Raw genomic sequence first — 20443 nt, 5'->3', positions numbered from 1 at the left:
GCTCCTCAATGTGCAGCTGTAGAACCTTTTGAGGATTGCAGGACCCAGCCAAATCTTTCAGTCTCCTGATGGTTTTTCTTTGCTAGGTTCTTGTCTTGCCCTCTTTATACTGTCTTGGTGTGGCTTGGACCATGTTAGTTTGTTGATGTGGACAATCAAGAACTTGGCTCTTCAACCTGCTCACTTTAGCCCGTTGATGCGAGAATTAGGCTTGCTTGGCCCTCCTTTTCCTGTAGTCCACTGTCAGCTCATTTGTCTTGATCACATTGAGGGAGAGGTTGTGTCCTGGCACTACATGGACCATACGGTCCTGAAGCAAGGAGTAGGCTGATTACCACATATTCTCATTAGACCAACTCCATGAATGCCCTGGCCTGAAGTTTGAAGACACTGGCCAATCAATCAGTGTGTTTTCTGGAACAAGTTTGCAGTTTTGTCTAAAAAACACATTTTGCAACAAAAAAAAAAAAATATTAGTTTGTGCAATGGTGGAAAAGGTACCCAATTGTCATACTTGAGAAAAAGTAAAGATACCTTAATATAATTTTATAGATTTTTTAACCATTATTTAACTAGGCAAGTCAGTTAAGAACAAATTTTTATTTACAAACCCTAGCCGGGACAATGCTGTGCCAATTGTGCCCTGCCCTATGGGACTCCCAATCACAGCCGGTTCTGATACAGCCTGGAATCGAACTAGGGTCTGTAGTGACGCCTCTAGCACTGAGATGCAGTGAATAAGAKCACTCGGGACGCCAAAATGACGGAAGAAAAAGTGAAAGTCATCGAGTAAAATACTACTTGATTAAAAGTCGGAAAGAATTTTGTTTTAAAAATACTTAAGAATCAAAAATAAATGGCCTCCCTTGTGGCACAGTAGTCTAATGCACTCCATCACAGTGCTAGCTGTGCCACCAGAGTTTCTGGGTTCAAGTTCAGGCACTGTCGCAGCTGCGACCAGGTGAGTCTTGGAGCGGCACACAAGTTGCCCAGCGTTGTCTGGGTTTGGCTGGTAGGGATGTCCTTGCCCCATTGTGCGCCAGAGACTCTTGTGGCGGGCCCAGAGACATGGTCGCCAGGTGTACGGTATTACCTCCGGCACATTGGTGAGGCTGGCTTCCGGATTAAGTGGCTATGTGGTTCTTGGTCACCTCCCTGACCAAGGCTCTTCTCCCCCGATTGCTCAGTTTGGCCGGACGGCCAGCTCTAAGAAGAGTCTTGGTGGTTCCAAACTTCTTCCATTGAAGAATGATGGAGCCACTGTGTTCTTTGGGACCTTCAATGCTGCAGAAACRTTTTGGTACCSTTCCACAGATCTGTGCCTCGACACAATTCTGTCTCGGAGCTCTACGGCAATTCCTGCATTTTAAAATAATGTAAAGACAGCCAGGGGTACACTCCAACACTAAGACATAAATTACAAACAATGCATTTGTGTTTAGTGAGTCTGCCAGATCAGAGGCAGTAGGGATGACCATGTGTTCTCTTGATAAGTGCGTGAATTGAACAATTTTCCTGTCCTGCTAAGCATTCAACGTGTAACGAGAACTTTTGGGTGTCAGGGAAAATGTATAGAGTAATAAGTACATTATTTTCTTTAGGAATGTAGTGAAGTAAAAGTTCAATATGTCAAAAATATAAATAGTAAAGTAAAGTACAGTTACCTCAAAAAACGACTTAAGTAGTACCGTAAAGTATTTGTTCTTAAGTACTTTACACCACTGGTCTTAGACTCCACAATATATGACCTTTTACATGTAAATTAAACTTAAAATAAATTGTGACAAAATGAACAGTGAATTATTCAAAGAGAGAATGTAATGTGTTATTTCAGAAACAATCTCCATTCTTCATGTTAGCTGATTAATCCATTTACACAGTAATACTCTTATTTAAACACCCCCACACCCAAACAAACAATAATCATGTTTTTCAATATAATACTCAACAATCCCGATTAAAAAGTTCAAATACCATATAGTTCAGAATGAATCGCTTTGTGTTAGACATAACCCCTAATGATGTCACTGTGAGCTGGGGTCAGATCTTAGTGGCAGTCACTTCAAGGTCACATTCAAGGTGTTAGCTACTGTAACCTAGTGCGTCAACTGATGATGTGTGTCAACACCTTTTGATTGTCAGGTTATTTCATAATAATCACATTTGTTGCATTGAGTTAAGTGTTGATGAAAGTCTCTGATGCACCAGTAGTGCTGGATGTTGGAGCTGCTGAAACGTTGAAAACATCTGGAACAGTAGGAACAATAGGTCAAACAATGGCACTACATACTGTAGTATAAGGGCAAKTTAATGTGAAGTTGTGCCCAATTGCCTTAGAGTATTGCTTTATACTATAGACTTACTTCTCRTCCGTATCCGGAAAAATCCCAAACCACTTGACGATGATGTTGCAGCACTTGTGGTCTGAAACGAGAATATAATATAAAACATTCAATACTAGCTTAAAGGTAGTAAACTTCCTGACATGTTCTACACAGTGATAAATACAATAAAATGGTCATATGAGTAAGCATAGACAATAGTGTAACAAACCTGTTGTGGCCAGCAACAAATAATTTAGATTTATAACATATTTAATTATAAACATGATCATACTATCTTATGCAGCCGTGTGGTTTGAATAAAGCCCTTACCCTTGTGCGGTTGGAGGACACGTGTGACCTTCCTGTCAGAGCTTCCCGGATCTGAAAGCACAGACAAGGAGTTCATCAAATATATGAATTGTCAGAACACAGCACATTACAATACATACTATGAGAGGTATCAGTAAGTGTGTCAGGAACATACCTTTTTGTCCAAAAGTGTTCCAAATACCAAGATGAACAAACCCTTTGAATGATAACATGGTGAAGGATGGAATTACTATACCAAAGTCCAGTATATTTAATTGTAAACATTTATCCAAATCTTAACTTAGTATAACATGCCATTGGGAATTTAATGCATTTAAATATATATATATATATATTTCAAGTCAATTGTATTTCACTGAGGAACAGTTAATCACTAGTGTTATTTAACTGAGTTAAATACCTGTAAGGAATTGAAGATCGCAAACACAATATGGATTCCTAGATTGTTTGSTMTAGTCATGGTTCCTACTCCTAGTCCCCAGGTAGTACCAAAGAAGGGAGTCAGAATGGCCAGACACCTGGCGATGACCACCAAAGCATTTCTCTCATCTGGCTGGGTAACATCCCCCACACCTCTCCTCAGCATTTTGAACAGAACCACAATCAAGATCAAAAGGTTGATGACCACTATGGTCAGGGCAGGGATCACAAAAGCCAGAAGGGCCATTGACTCTGTCCAGTTGAGCCAGCAAACCCCATCATTCCCTCTAATGTATTGTTTCCCTGGGGCTGTCACTGCGATAGTTATGACAGCAATGATGAGGGGAGCTCCATAGCCCAAAGAAAAACTGATGGCCAACATTGCTGGTTTAGACATGTGAGAGAAAACCATGACAGTCCGGTAGAGCAGCAAAAGGCCTGAGACCAACATCCAGAAAAACAGAGCCAGGTAGAAAAAGTGGATGAAAAATGTTGCTGTGGAACACGCAGGTAGATCTTTTTTTTCATTGTCGGAAATTGCTGCACCAATAATGAACCAAATGTCAGCAATCAGAAGGGAAAAGGCGATGTTCACTACAGAGACATGACGCATGTAAGATGTGTTGTTTCCAGTCACAGCCTTCCATACCAACATCTCAATGATGAGACACACAACCAAGCAACCCATTGATATGCCAACTCCAATGTAAGTGATAAAATCCAAAGCGACTCTTAACACAGGTGGAATGAAAGGCGACATCAAAATGGAGAAGGAGGTGAGATGATTACAGTGACAGGTGACAGTGCCATTCTTATCAGACTGCAGTTRACATCCTTTATCATCCCATCCTCCAAGGCCGTCAAAAAGGTTGAAGTTCCAGAAAACACACTGAGGATTGGCCAGTGTCTTGTTCAGTACGTCAAAACGGAAAGTCACATTCTTGATTGTGCCATTCACCTTCACCAGAACCACTTTTCCGTTGATGGTGTTGACACTGTTGTTCCGACTGCTGCTGTTTCTGGCAGGTAAAACATTATACAAGGAGTCAAATGTTATTATGGTGATTGAATTGAAGGAAGCTTCAGATGCTGGTATGTCTATCAGYACAGACGAGTTTAAATTGAATAAGTTGTTGACTGAGTTGTTGACTGTGGTTTTGTTTAAATTAATGCCTTGCGTTTCTATGTCAAAAAAGTCATCGGTAAGGAAATTGGAAATTGTTTCAATGGTTCCCAGAAAGGCTGAGCTTTCYTTTTTCATGAGGTTTTTGTTTAGATCACCCCAGGAGGTTTTTGCTTCATTGGAAGTAAGTACACTTGCCGTGTCCAGGAAATTCTAGAAATCAAGATAGAAATCAGAATTAGTACAGGATTATTGAAATCCTAATAAAAACGATGCTGTATGTTCTATAATTCAACTTTTAATAAATTAGCATTATAATATCTTTAAATAGATTTTTTTTTAGTGATATAAAGTGATACTGTTGATGTCAACATACCTTCATCAATGGTTTGTTTATTGGGGTACTTCGGGACACATTTGCAACATTTGTTAGAATATTAACAATAGTAGAAATAGTTGCAGGTGATGCAACTATTCTACCTWGGAGGTTAAAAGTGCTGTTGCGGAGTCTTTCCAAAAAGACTGGAAGATCAGTCCCCACTAAAGCCTGATGTGTGGATTTAAAGTGATGAAGGAAAGAAAAAATACAAATGAATTTCAGGATTGATGCTATACACAGAACTGTAACAAAGAAATACCATCATTACTAAACCATTTTTATATAGAGTATATTTTATATCCAGTGAAAATTGTTAATATGTTAACATATTACTTGAGATAAAGAAAACAGGTTTTCAATTTCTTTTAAGACACAGTTGTCCACCCGATCTGAAAACGAGCCATTTTTTTGACAAATGGCAGTCTTTTGACCCACTTCATCCGATTTGCAGTATACTACAACTTTCTCATTAAGTTGTCCATTGCCAAAGATCGGATCATTCACGCAGAGAAAGCCTGAGAGAAATGGAATAGGATTTGTGAAATCATGACGTGAAAACATTACTTCACATATACCTTAAATATATAAATATACAATATTTTATAAAATATTTAGAATTATAATTTTATAGATATTACAACTGTAGATTACATTTCATGAATTATGTGATTACATGAAGGCGAATTTAAGCGAAATTCTTGTGACAATATTTTGATGCACAGCAGAAATGCAAGAAAGTGAACCATTAATCTAAAATCAACTGACATGTACTGCTGCCACAATTTAAACTGATCTAAATACTTTTTGAATGTATTTCAGGACAAGTAATAACTAACTTTTATCCACCAAATACTAACCTAATCAAGTACTTACCTATTTTGTATTTTTCTCCAAGTGCTGAGACAATATCCTGTTTTGCTTTTGCAATTTCCCCATTATTGACAATTGTTGTCATAACAGTAAAATCTGCAATAACACTTCCACTCCTATTCATGTGAGAAAGAAATATCAGAAAACCTATCCACAAATTAATGTCATGCATGTGTACATTAGCAAAAGTAGCCCATACATACACTGTATAACATCAACCCAAAGTACTTTTCATTTCGAAGGGATACTCTTGTCTCTGGGGTGTATACTGAAAATGTATTTATTATATTGGACATTGTGTGCCACAATTTAAATTGTTAGTATTTCAGCTTTGCTTAGCAACCTTCAATTCGTTACATTTGTGCAACAAGTATTATAGGGCCCATATATCCCTCAAAATCACTAGGGATTGAAATTATACATTATACTGAAAGTTGAGATATTGGCTAAATTAAAGGTGACATTTGGTATTTGAATATTCAAATTACTAGCACATGAAATGAAGGCTTGAAATAACATAAAATGTAAAAGATTTTGAATAGAGGTAATAACACCGGGACAAAACTTACTTAAAACTGTTTAACTTTGCTGATATGAATCCTTGCATGTTTCTCTTATATATGACTTTGATCTGTGTGAGACAGTGAATTATTATTGATCAAGAGTGAGTTAAAATAAAGACTTGAAAGGACATGAAATGAAAGCTCTCTGAAGTAAACCAGAAACGTGGAAAGTAAAAACATCAGAAGCCTTTCAAACCACAAATATACTACAAGTTCTCCTGCTACAGGGTGATCAAAATAAGATCCRACTTATGTAGTACATGTAAATACGTGACACTCAAAATAGAATGATATGTTACGTTTGGTATGGTTACATAATGCCGGGCGTACACGACATGACTTTCAAACTCCTAACATCTCTGAGCATCTCACATTAAACGACAGTCTTTCCTGTAGTTTTGTGTCTTGACAAGTTAGTGTTGCGCACACTAAACAATGTGGCACAGATGGGGGGTCATACACTACAAGATTCTTCACTTGGTTGTGAGGATTCTCTATATCACACTGTCTTGCCAAAACAATGATGTGATGATGTGATTAGATTGTTAACGTTGCTAGAATGAGCTGTGGCTCAAAGCAGCCTCATTACCATTTTCAGTCAGACATTCATGTTTGCCATACAGAGTTAAAATATTTAGCCAATCCATTTTGAATTGAATAACATTGTTTGTGAACTTCAGAGCTGTAACGATTTGACACATTGGCTTTGGTAAAGGCAATTTACGAATGCATACTAGTAGTAGTCATCGCTCTTGCTCGACAGTCTACACATTCAAAGTGATGCAATACAACGTCATCATCTTTGGTTTCTTCTCTGGCGAGCTCTCATTGGATACTGCTGATCACTGTTCTTAAAACTTGTCGTTGCACATCTCACACTACAAGAGCGTTGCAGATWTTGTGCTGATAAAATCAAATGTTTGAAAATATTGGGATGTCTGGGACGGCTCAAAGATGGGATCAGTAGTCCTCAGATTGAGTCTCTGACCGGCTCACATTAAACGAGCGTAGGTGACAGCCGCGTGCCCCGAGTAGGCAACGACGTGGGGATTTTGTCTCCGATCTCAAAGARTTTCCACTGGGCACAGACGTCAATTCAACATCTATTCCATGTTGGTTAAACGTAATTTCACTGAAATGAAATGGAAACAACATTTATTCAACTTGTGTGTGCCCAGTGGGTTGTCTGGGACAGTTAAATCGGGTCCAAAATTGTGTGTAGTCTACACCCAGCTTAAAGTTAAGGTTAACCCATTTTGAATGCTATATGGTTTTTGTGCATCTCTGACTGTTCTTTAGATTTTCCTGGGTTGTTTCATGTTTTCATGTGTATCTGAGTTATTGGCATTCAAGCAGGCAGAAATATGTCCGGTATGACGTAGCACCATGATAAAATTGCTCTCACTACCCTGGAAGTTAATAGGAATATGACTTTCAGATTGCAAAAAAGTCTATAACACATGTCAGATTTCAATAATGGCTAATGGAATAATTCGAGAGGATGTCTTCTCTCGAATGAACCATTGATTATATTTTTGCGATATTCCTACCTCGAGAAATGTGTTATTTAACAGATGTTCTAGCACATTTTCCCTATTTGTCTGCCTCTTTAGTCCAGGGTGCATTGCATGGTGCTGTTGCCAAAGATATCACATTCACGTTGTCATGCTGCGCCACACGGTTGCTAAGCTAATCATCATGCAATCCCTTCTCAAAGTCAGTGTATATGTTGAGAAAAGTGCCCATTTTCCTAGAAAGTACGTCATGTCACGATTCGTGGGCCCATTGAACGTGTGGCCCATTGACGTAGCATGGGCAACATTTRCCATCGCTTCAAAAGTATATCTGCAGGTTAAACATGTTGAGATTGTAGACTCCTAAACTGACAGTGCAGTTTGTTTAGGCGATTTTACAGCTAACTAGCTATGTTACATGCTGATATTGTCTTCGGTATTATTGTGTGTACCTACGTTTGCTAGCTAGCTAGCCAGCCAGCCCACAGAGAGTGCATTGCATTGTGGATTTTGTAGTCGACTTCAGCTGCAACGGATTTCTACAATAATTTTCCATGTTGCTACCAACCTTATTATAACGCCAAAATGAATCACTTGTTCACAAATATATTGTTCTCATATATTAGTGTTATTTAACACTGTCAATTTATTTAACTTCTTAGCGCTAGGGGTCAGAATTTTTATTTTATTTTAAATAACGTGCCCAACGTAAACGGACATTTMCTCTGGCCCAGATCGTAGAATATGCATATAATTTACAGATTAGGATAGAAAACACTGCAAAGTTTCCAAAARTGTCAAAATATTGTCTGTGAGTATAACAATACTTGTTCTGCAAGCGAAACCCTGAGAAAATGTAACCCGGAAGTGATATTTAAAATWAAAAWAAACTGTGTTTCCAGGCCCGTCTAACCTCCATTTAAAGGGGTATCAACCAGATCCCTTTTCCAATGGCTTCCTCAGGCTGTGACCAGGCTTTAGACATAGTTTCAGGCTTTTATTTTGAAAAATGAGCAAKATTTTTCAAAAGTAGTCAAGTGTCCTCTGAATATTTCCTGCGCGCGACAGAGGGGCTCACCATTTTCCTTTTGTCTCTTAATGAATAGGTTATGGTCCGGGTGAAATATTATCGATTATGTTTGTTAAAAACAACCTGAGGGTTGATTATAAAAGACATTTGACATGTTTCTACGACCATTACGGATACTTTTTGGAATTTGTCGAACGGGAACACGGCTTTGGTTTTCTCAACATAATGCGCAACCCAAATCGCGTTTTTTTGTGATACAAGTAATATTTATCGAACAAAAATAACATTTGTTGTGTAACTGGGAGTCTCGTGAGTGGAAACATCCGAAGATTATCAAAGGTAAGCGATTAATTTCATTGCTTTTCTGACTTTCGTGACCAAGTTAACCAAGCTAATATAAGGCTAACTGTTGTAGCATTGAAAGCTACACTCACAAAAGCTTGGATTTCTTTCGCTGTAAAGTATATTTTCAAAATCTGACACGATATGTGGATTAACAACAAGCTAAGCTGTGTTTTGGTATATTTCACTTGTGATMGCATGATTATAAATATTTTTTGTAATATTTTTTAATCTGATACGTTTGGAKATTTTCATCTTCCTTTCAGGACCGGAACGAGACTGTAGTTTTCTCAGCATAACGCGCAACCCAAATGGCGTTTTTTTGTTATAAAAGTAATATTTATCGAACAAAAATAACATTTATTGTGTAACTGGGAGTCTCGTGAGTGCAAACATCCGAAGATTATCTAAGGTAAGCGATTCATTTTATTGCTTTTTTTGACTTTCGTGACCATGCTAATTTGGGGCTAGCTGTTGTAGCATTGAAAGCTACACTCACAAAAGCTTGGATTTCTTTTGCTGTGAAATATATTTTCAAAATCTGACATGATAGGTGGATTAACAACAAGCTAAGCTGTGTTTTGGTATATTTCACTTGTGATTGCATGATCATAAATATTTTTTGTAATATTTTTGCATTTGGCGCCCTGCAATTCTAGCGGTTGTTTAGGAAAGTGATCCCGTAAAAMGGATTCGTAGCTGAGAGACGTTAACACTCTTCAGGATCGTACACTTTCTTTACATTTTCTCCTAAAATGACATACCCAAATCTATCTGCCTGTAGCTCAGGACCAGAAGCAAGGATATGCATATTATTGATACCATTTAAAAGGAAACACTTTGAATTTTGTGGAAATGTGAAATTAATGTATGAGAATATAACACAGATCTGATAAAAGATAATACAAACAAAAAAAACATGCGTTTTGTTCCATCATCTTTGAAATAAGAGAAAATATTTMTTCGATGTTGGCCACCAGATGGCAGCAGTGTGTGTGCAAAGTTTCAGACAGATCCAGTGAAGAATTACATTACTGCACAATATTTTGTTTCAAGTCTGCCAGAAGTTTGCCCAAATGTGCCGAATTGGTCAATTGATACATTTTTAAAGGAAAAGGAAAAGGGAAAGGGGAATACCTAGTCAGCTATACAACTGTATCACTAGCCACTTTAAACTATGCCACTTTATGTTTATATACCCTACATTACTCATCTCATATGTATATACTGTACTCTATACCATCTACTGCATCTTGCCTATGRCGTTCTGTACCATCACTCATTCATATATCTTTATGTACATATTCTTTATCTCTTTATACTTGTGTGTATAAGGTAGTAGTTGTGGAATTGTTAGGTTAGATTACTTGTTGGTTATTACTGCATTGTCGGAACTGGAAGCACAAGCATTTCGCTACACTCGCATTAACATCTGCTAACCATGTGTATGTGACAAATAAAATTTGATTTGATTTGAACTGAATTCATTGAACTGAAATATGTCTCCCYCATTTAACCCAACCCCTCTAACATAAATGAAATATCCACCTAAAACCACTAATTCCTTTAAAGGCGGGAGGTTGGTTMGGGCATATTCGATTCACATCATTGACAACTTTTGCATTTTAGCTAATTAGCAACTGTGCAACATCTTAATACTTTTTTAGCTACTTTGCAACTACTTAGCATGTTATATAACCCTTCCCCATAACCTTAACCTTAACCCTAACATTAACCCCTAGCTTCGCAAAAAAAAAACGCAAAAATTTGCCAGCTAGCCACCTAGCTAATATTAGCCACAACAAATTGGAATTTGTAACATATCATATGAATTGTAATTTGTCATATATCATGTGAAATGAATAATAGACATCCACAAATGAATACATACCATACAAAATGTATCACACTAAATGGAGTGCGTTTACTCTTGCGTTTACTCTGTTACATCTACCCCTGAGTCCAGGTTGACACTTTACATTACAGCACATGGACATTGTGATAAGGATGAGGGAATATAGTATACTCACATTTTGATCAATATCTTTGAACATTGCATTATTTTCATCATTGAAGTTAGACTCAAATGTGATAGCCATAGTAAATTGTAGGTTCAGTGTGTTTTCTAAAACAAAAACATAACAAAATATAAGAATGCGAAAGTTGAAATTCTAATTAAACATTTGCATAACTGAGGTCTCGTACCGGAGGGCGTCGTTGGAGTTGCTGTACTTGCTGTTGACTCTTTTGTTGTTGGTACTAGGGCACAGTGGAACAGAAAAACATTATATTTAACTCATTGGTGTAACTGAAATATTGGTTATGTCAAAGTTCTTTCAAACATGTAACYAYGAAATATGTCAAATTAAATMAAATTATAGATTTGTATACTTGATGTAGTACTGYAGGGTGTCATTGTAGTTGTTGATCTTTCTGTGGAATTTTTTGCTGTTGGCACAGAGGTACAGTGYAACAGAAAAACATGATATTTAACTCATTGGTGTAACTGGAATATTGGTTATGTCAAAGTTCTTTCAAACATGTAACYAAGAAATATGTAAAATTAAATGAAATTATAGATTTGTATACTTGATGTAGTACTGAAGGGTGTCATTGTAGTTGTTGATCTTTCTGTGGAATTTTTTGCTGTTGGCACAGAGGTACAGTGGAACAGAAAAACATGATATTTAACTCATTGGTGTAACTGAAATATTGGTGATGCCCGACTTCACTCAATAATATAACAAGGAAATACCTTAGGTCCAATGAAATTATATGATTGATTTGTTTCTTTGATGTTGTACTGGAGGGAGTTTTTGGAGTTGTTGAACTTGCTCTGTGGACTGTTTTGTGGATTGTTTTGTTGTTGGCACTAATGCCTGAAAGTATTTACTTTACTGACATTGCTGTGTATCACTGAATGATTGCATGTTGATTAAAAGAGTAGTTATGTACAGTAACTACTGTGAGAGAAAAATGACGTATTTACCTTATTTGTTTGATATTAATACTTAACAAATAGTAAGACATTTTTGTTCTACTAGTGCTGGGTGTATATGGTCTCCACTCTAGCTCCCTGCAGCTAATCTGGGCGTATGATCAATAGAGATAGCTTGAGCTGACAATTGATCTACAGCTCGCTGTCACGACTTCGGCCGAAGTTGGTCCCTCTCCTTGTTCGGGCGGCGTTCGGGGGTCGACGTCACCGGCTTTCTAGTCACCACCGATCCATGTTTCATTTTCGTTTTGTTTTGTCTTTACCATACACACCTGGTTTCCATTTCATTAATTATGTTCCTTATTTAACCCTCCGACTTCCCTCTCTGTTTTGTGCGTTATTGTTTGTCATGTGGGTTTGTTTTGTTAGTGTTCTGGTTTATTGTGTTTGTTCCTTGTTGGAACTTTACTTATATTTTGAGTAAATTTTGGACTATTACTCATATCTGTGTCCTGCGCCTGACTCTGCATTTTTCCATTCACCAACATCCTCAGACTCGCATTCCATAGACAAGATGTGGTGGGTGTAACCGAGATAGAGATAGCCTGGAGCAGTAGAACAAAACCCTCATTGTTCTTTATCAGCCTGGCATCTGTGAAACTAATCCGGGTTAGGGGTTAAAACAACACCAGGTGCAGAAAACCACAAGATAAACCCAAGGTGGCTTACCATGCCCCCGATCTGCATGGGAGGGGAGGAACCAGCCATGACTAAGCATTTTTAGTGTGAGCTATATAAGAACCAGCAGTTTCTGTAAAGGTTAAGCTCTCTGCAACACACTCAAGAGTGTGGGGTCTACAGTTTCATTATTGCAATAATTCATCAATGTTAAATAAAGATTGATTGTTAGAATCATTTTCCAAGTCTCTCTCTCTCTCTCTCTCTCTCTCAGTATACATGAATTTCCCCAACCCTACATGGCATAAGGAACTTACTTGTTACGGCAGGAGTTGGAGTGCTTAAGTTATTTGTTATGGATTTTTAAATATCTATAATATACCAACAGAAAATCAATTTTTGAAGATTTAAGTTACTTTCTATACACTAGCTATAATTTGTCCCTCTTGTAATAATCTGAGAAGATAACCAAAACAAAATCACATCTGAACAGGCCAGCGGATTTTCGACACTGTTACATGTATTTGAAATACATAGATTATTGTGTAAAACCAGTACTTGATTCCTCTTCTGCTGGTAAAGGTGTGGTTGCAGAGAAATGTGAGATGATTATGATGATGGCTGGTTCTCTAACCTGTTTCACAGCTTTTTGTCTTACAGCTGTAGGTCTCAAGTAAATATACAACTATGAATAACACTATGGCAAGTTGCTCTTAGTAAGACTGTAATTAGTACAGTAAAACATTTGTTAATTAAATAGTCATGAATAATTGTCTCATACCTGGTGTTGGAGATGGTGTTGTACAGGCCGTCAGATCTATGTGGTAAAGGAGATAGGGGTAAGCTTAGAGTTTAAATGTTGCTGAGCGAATACTTAAACTAGCACAGTGGAGGTGGTAAGGAAACAGTTACTTGTGATTGGCTGACAAAACGGTCCATAAGGGGGAATGGCTTTGATACATCCACAGGAGTCATCAGTGATGTTGTCACAGGACCCATAAGAGAGACACTGGTCACATGACCAACCATACTGATCCTCACATCTGCATGTGTTGTTTGGGTAGCATGCTGTGAATGAAAGGAGAGTGGAATGAACATCATCATCATCTGTGAGACCAACTATTTGAAAATATCTGAACCAGTTCTTGAATATATTTTACAATGCACAAGGAATTAAAACTCAAATGAGCATCAGCAACAGACATCTCTTACCAGTAGTGAAGTRCACGTCCGTTACATTTAACACATTGGAGATCAGGACAGGGTAGGTCAGGCCACTCACACTGGCCCTAAGTACATCTATCAATGTAACTGAAATATCTGTCATGTCCAACTCAATTTCAATAATTCTGCCAGAAATGGTTGATGGCTCTATGGAAAATTAAAATWAAATAAATCATGACAAGCATGTCTATTATTTTCAGTAAATGTAATCTATTGCTTGAGTAACTTCTTGGAATACCTGCTGTAGTAGTTGGACTTGGACAAGCAGTAAGATCTGTTGGGATTAGGTAAAAGACGTGTCAACAAGAAGAACTATGCAGCTGGGAGACGTTGCCAAAAACAACTAAATACAACTACAACAACAGGTACAATGTCAAACACCAAGTGGAAGTGAGAATCAAATAGTTACTTGTGATTGGCTGACAGAACTTTCCATCAGAAGGATAGTCATTGAGACATCCACATATTTTCCCATCAACGATCTCATCACAGGACCCATTGGAGGAACACTGGTCACATGACCAACTATACTGGTCCTCACATCTGCACCTGATTCCACTTGGGTCTGAGGAGCATTCTGTGAATGGAGGGGAAGTGGATTGAACATCCTCAACATGGAGATACAACGTTTTCTTCTGATACCAACAACGTCCAAGTTAGTTTTTTAAATACACCATTTACGAACACATGAGCCCTGTAGGTTTTGAACTTTTWATACAATGACAATTAACAATTAAAAACTCTTACCAGTAGTAATGTTTATGTCTGTTACATTTAACACACTGGAGATCAGGATGGGGTAGGTTAAATCTTTCACACGGGACTTTAGGTATTGTAAGATTTCAAGTGGAATATCATAGACGTCCACCTGAACTTCACCAACTTTCTCATAGAATGTTGCTGTCACTGTGGAAACAATTACATTCAAGAGATCTTTATGGTCCCCGAAGGACAATTCTGGTGGACCATAAAAATAAATGTATATACATAAAAACATGCACACAGCAAATATCCTACACACAGCAAATATCCAATGGCAAAGAGCAGTGAGATAAATAACGAAGTTTGTTGCTAAGTAAATTGTTATATTTGTTTTGGATTTGTGTGAACATAAACAATATGATCTTTTTTTCAATTTTCTAGTGTGCCTTCAAGCACATTGGGGGCGGAAACGTAGGTTTGAGCAGAACAAGTGAAAACGAAACAAAACAGCTGACTCACCCTCTCGCTTTTCTCTAGAAGGAACTTGTGATCCATCAGTGGGTGATTCCTGGAAAAGATAGATTTAATCAGAAAAACATTGATTTGTATCATTGCGTCAAATGAAGTAGGTGTTTTAACACTCAAAAAAGTCCCCTTATATATTGGCATGGTAGATACTGTCACGCCCTGACCATAGGGAGCTGTTTATTTTCTACGTTGGTTGGGGCGTGATAGTGACTAGGGTGGGTCATCTAGGTGAATTGTATTTCTATGGTGGCCTGATATGGTTCCCAATCAGAGGCAGCTGTTAATCGTTGTCTTTGATTGGGGATCATATTTATGTAGCCGTTTCCTCATTTGTGATTTGTGGGATCTTGTCTACAGATAGTTGCCTGTGTGCACACCAGTAGCGTCACGTTTCGTTTGTGCTTCTTTMTTTTGTTTGGTGAGTTTTCACATAGTAACAAAGATGTGGAACCAAGATAACGATGCGCTTCGGTCTACTCCTTTCGACGAACATGACCGAAGATCCCACCACCAGTCCGGAACCTCCTGAGACGGTCTGCGGTCCGGAACCTCCTGAGACGGTCTACGGTCCGGAACCTCCTAAGACGGTCTGCGGTCCGGAACCTCCTGAGACGGTCAGCGGTCCGGAGCCTCAAGCGACGGTCGGCGGTCTAGAGCCTCCAGCGATGATCGGTGGTCCAGAGCCTTCAGCAGGGGTTCTCAGTCCAGAGCCTCCGGCGAGGATCCACGGTCCGGAGCTTCCGGCGACAAGGATGGGCGATGGCGTATCTGCTAGTGGAGTGGGTACTTCGCCCCGCACCGGAGCCGCCCCAGACGGTAGATGCCCACCCGGACCCTCCCCTATTGAGTCAGGTTTTGCGGTCGGAGTCCGCACCTTTGGGGGGGGTACTGTCACGCCCTGACCATAGGGAGCTGTTTATTCTCTATGTTGGTTGGGGCGTGATAGTGACTAGGGTGGGTCATCTAGGTGAATTGTATTTCTATGGTGGCCTGATATGGTTCCCAATCAGAGGCAGCTGTTTATCATTGTCTCTGATTMGGGATCATATTTAGGTAGCCATTTCCTCATTTGTGATTTGTGGGATCTTGTCTACAGATAGTTGCCTGTGTGCACACCAGTAGCTTCACGTTTCGTTTGTGCTTCTTTGTTTTGTTTGGTGAGTTTTCACATAGTAATAAAGATGTGGAACCAAGATCACGCTGCGCTTTGATCTACTCTTTTCGACGAACGTGACAGATACACAGGGATGTGCAGTGTTATTACAATGTGGATACAGTTACACACCTGTGCTGTTTGTGTAATTACTAAGTATACATGCTGTAGTTGCACAAATGGAACCAACAAACAAATCTGTTTTGAAACATATTATATTAATAGTGATACACCTAAAGATGTGTAGCTCAAACAATATTGTATTTACATTTACATTTAAGTCATTTAGCAGACGCTCTTATCCAGAGCGACTTACAAATTGGAAAGTTCATACATATTCATCCTGGTCCCCCCGTGGGGAATGAACCCACAACCCTGGCGTTGCAAGCGCCATGCTCTACCAACTGAACCACACGGGTATTTCTCTGACATGCTAAATATCGCCTTGTGAACAATTTTTTAAAGTTTTTGAAGTTTATTGACTGGCKTCTTACCTCTGATGTTACATTTGGAGTTTCCAAGCAATCTTGTTTTTCCAGACTACAGCAAAATACCAAGAGGACACTAAAGTACCAAACTGTCTTTGGTGAGGCCATATCTGTATGAATATAGCATAAGATATACAAAACAAAACATCATACTGTCAATATTACACATTTGAGATTTTTCCCCCAAAGGAATACCATATGGTGTGCAGATTGTGAGATAGCATGGTTGCCAAAAAGGATACAATTAAACACAACTAAATACGCACAAGTTATGGTGACAGCTGAGGTATTTGTGGGCTGTTTTCTTGATTATGTTACTTATTAATATTCATTAACCTGATTGGAATGCTTAGAAGAAAATTGTTGCGTCTGATGAAGAAGGAAACATATGACTGACCAAATGGTTGGTCACGTCTCTGCTGCATTTCAGTGAATATATTAACCTAACTTTTCTGTACATACTGATCCAATRGCATTAAATGCAATTTAATCTGAAATTCATGCTCAAAATGACGCACATAGCATGCACTCCTMGATCTGTATACTACATATGTTCAAATAAGAGATGAGAAAGATTACTTATTATAATAATTGTGACACAGTGTCACAAGCACCATATGTTGTCTAAGAGTCCTTCATTTACTCTTCTGTATTCACATTGTTAAACCTTTAACAAATACTACATTTCTATTTATACCTGAACCCTGTGAAAGGTCATACTTAAAAATGAACTCAATCAAATCATTTACATCTTTTCAATATAAAATGTGAAAAGTACAATTATAATCTTACCTCTCCGACTCTCTAAATTMACTTCTCATGGAAGGGCAAGAAGGTTTTGGTGTGTCTCTTGCCAATTTGCCACTGTACTCTGATTCAGAGGGGTTGGGTTAAATGCGGAAGACACATTTCAGTTGAATGCATTGAGTTGTARAACTGACTAGGTATCTCCCCTATCCCTTTCGCTATCCACATGCCACATCACCTGCTTGACAGGTTTAGGTTTCTCTTCGTTGTCCTTGAACTGTGAGAGCATAGTTGAGTTGAGTCAGAATCTTGATTACAATCCCAAAAATGTGATCATATTACTCCAGTGCTAGCCTGATGAACTCAGGAAGTGCATGAAATGGATGGAAGGGGTGGTTGGGGGGTGAAAGGGAGGTGGAATTAGGGACGTGACTACAGGTTTGGTGGATTTTGAGGTGTTAATGGCAAGAGGGGACTGGGGGGACAAATTGATATATGGGAGAGTGGGGAAAGAAATGGCTGCTTTCCAAAACTCTTCAACCAGAAGTGTTCACAATTTATTTATTTTTTAACTTTTATTTAATTAGGCAAATAAGTTAAGAACAAATTCTTATTTACAGGCAAAAGGCAAAAGGCCTTGTTAAAAACATTAGATTGTTGCAAGCATAATGGGGAGACATTCCACCACAGCACAAGACCACTGGACAACCCCAGGCCAAGTGTTTGCTTTCCTAACCCCTGTATTATTTGAATATTGTGAAAAAAATAATCAACAATTCACCACCTAAAACATTGCAGATGAGGCAGAATCACACAACAGGATAAAATCATGTTTAGTTAGAGTACTGTAAATGGCATTTTATCAGCACAGAAGTAATACTGTGTTATGCTCAAATGTTTTCAGTTGAATTACACTACCTATCCAGGGTTTTTCTTTATTTTTAATATTTTCTACATTGTAGAATAATAGTGAAGACATCAAAACTATGAAATAACACATATGGAACCATGTAGTAACAAAAAAAAATATTTGACATGTGAGATTCTTCAAATAGCCACCCTTTGCCTTGATGACAGATTTGCACACTCTTGGCATTCTCTCAACCAGCTTCACCTGGAATGCTTTTCCAACAGTCTTGAAGGAGTTCCCACATATGCTGAGCACTTGTTGGCTGCTTTTCCTTCAGTCTGTGGTCCAACTCCTCCCAAACCATCTCAATTGGGTTGAGGTTGGGTGATTGTGGAGGCCAGGTCATCTGATGTAGCAATCCACCACTCTCCTTGGTCAAATAGCCCTTACACAGCCTGGAGGTGTGTTGGGTCATTGTCCTGTTGAAAACCAAATGATAGTCCCACTAAGCGCAAACCAGATGMATGGCGTATCGCTGTAAAATGCTGTGAAAGCAATGCTGGTTATGTGAGCCTTGATTTGTAATCAATCAAGACAATGTTACCAGCAAAGCACCCCCACACCATGACACCTCCTCCATACTTTACGGTGGGAAATATACATGCAGAGATCATCCGTTCACCTACTCTGCGTCTCACATGGACACAACGGTTGGAACCAAAAACCTAACATTTGGACTCATCAGACCAAAGCACAGATTTCCACCGGTCTAATGACCATTGCTTGTGTTTCTTGGCCCAAACAAGTCTCTTCTTATTATTGGTGTCCTTTAGTAGTGGTTTCTTGGCATCAATTTGACCATGAAGGCCTGATTGACTCAGTCTCCTCTGAACAGTTGATGTTGAGATGTGTCTGTTGAACTCTGTGAAGCATTTATTTGGGCTGCAATCTGACTTGCATTTAACTCTAATGAACATATCCTCTGRAGCAGAGGTAACTCTGGGTCTTCATTTCCTGTGGCTGTCCTCATTAGAGCCAGTTTCATCATCATTTTCCGGATTGACTGACCTTCATGTCTTAAAGTAATGATGGACTGTCGTTTCTCTTTGTTATTTCGAGCTGTTCTTGCCATAATATGGACTTGGTCTTTTACCAAATAGGGCTATCTTCTGTAAACCAACCCTACCTTGTCACAACACATCTGATTGGCTCAAACGCATTAAGAAGGAAAGAAATTACACAAATTAACTTTTAACAAGGCACACCTGTTRATTTAAATGCATTCCAGGTGACTACCTCATGAAGCTTTATGAGAGATTGCCAAGAGTTTGCAAAGGGTGGCTACTTTGAAGAATCTCAAATATAAAATGTTTTGGTTACTACTTGATTCCATATGTGTTATTTCATATGTTTGATATCTTCACTATTWTTGTACAATGCAGAAACGTGTAAAAACAAAGAAAAACTCTGGAATGAGTAGGTGTGTCCAAACTTTTGACTGGTACTGTATGTATATTTATTTTTATGGTCCACAAGAATTGCACTTCGGGGACCATAAAGATCTCTTGAATTGAATTGTTTCCACAGTGACAGCAACCCTCATTGAGAAYGTTGGTGAAGTTGAGTTGGACGTCTATAATATTCCACTTGAAGCCATACATTACCTAAAGTTCCATGTGCTAAATTTAACCCACCCCATCTCCAGTGTGTTAAATGTAACAGAGATGAACATTACTACTGGTAAGAGTTTTTAATTGTTCTTTTTTTCTTCATTTTATAAAAGGTTCAAGACCTACAGGGCTCATGTGTTAGTAAATGGTGTATTTAAAAAACTAACTTGGACGTTGTTGGCATCAGAAGAAAATGTTGTATCTCCATGTTGAGGATGTTCAATCCACTTCCGCTCCATTCACAGAATGCTCCTCAGACTCCGGTGGATTCAGGTGCAGATGTGAGGACCAGTATAGTTGGTCATGTGATCAGTGATCTTACTGCTTGTCCAAGTCCAACTACTACAGCAGGTATTCCAAGAAGTTACTCAAGCAATAGATTACATTTTCTGAAAATAATAGACATGCTTGTCATGATTTATTTTATTGTAATTTTCCATAGAGCCATCAACCATTTCTGGCAGAATCATTGAAATTGAGTTGGACATGACAGATATTTCGGCTACATTGATAGATGTACTTAGGGTCAGTGTGAATGGTCTGACCTCCGATGTGTTAAGTGTAACKGAG

At 38.5% G+C, this 20443-nt stretch overlaps 1 protein-coding gene across 1 annotated transcript; it reads right to left on the bottom strand.

Moving 5' to 3' along the window:
- Positions 1–581: 581 nt before the first annotated feature.
- On the bottom strand, positions 582–17503 carry LOC111973358 (adhesion G protein-coupled receptor F4). Its single transcript, XM_070446497.1, has 22 exons — positions 17399–17503; positions 16613–16716; positions 14957–15005; positions 14483–14641; positions 14145–14312; positions 13974–14009; positions 13724–13882; positions 13424–13579; positions 13293–13328; positions 11485–11541; positions 11287–11343; positions 11101–11154; positions 10926–11020; positions 6016–6077; positions 5450–5562; positions 4910–5091; positions 4574–4744; positions 3055–4410; positions 2809–2850; positions 2655–2705; positions 2364–2424; positions 582–2247 (listed from the first exon to the last, which is right to left on the bottom strand). Exons 2-22 carry the CDS (start codon positions 16712–16714, stop codon positions 2177–2179), a joined length of 3237 nt encoding a protein of 1078 aa, XP_070302598.1. The 5' UTR covers positions 16715–16716; positions 17399–17503; the 3' UTR covers positions 582–2176.
- Between the last annotated feature and the right edge of the window lie 2940 nt (positions 17504–20443).

Source organism: Salvelinus sp. IW2-2015, linkage group LG14 (genome assembly GCF_002910315.2).
Source record: "Salvelinus sp. IW2-2015 linkage group LG14, ASM291031v2, whole genome shotgun sequence".
NCBI lineage: Eukaryota > Metazoa > Chordata > Actinopteri > Salmoniformes > Salmonidae > Salvelinus > Salvelinus sp. IW2-2015.
Note: the sequence above shows the minus strand (reverse complement) of the source record. Positions and strands in the feature narration are given on the sequence as shown.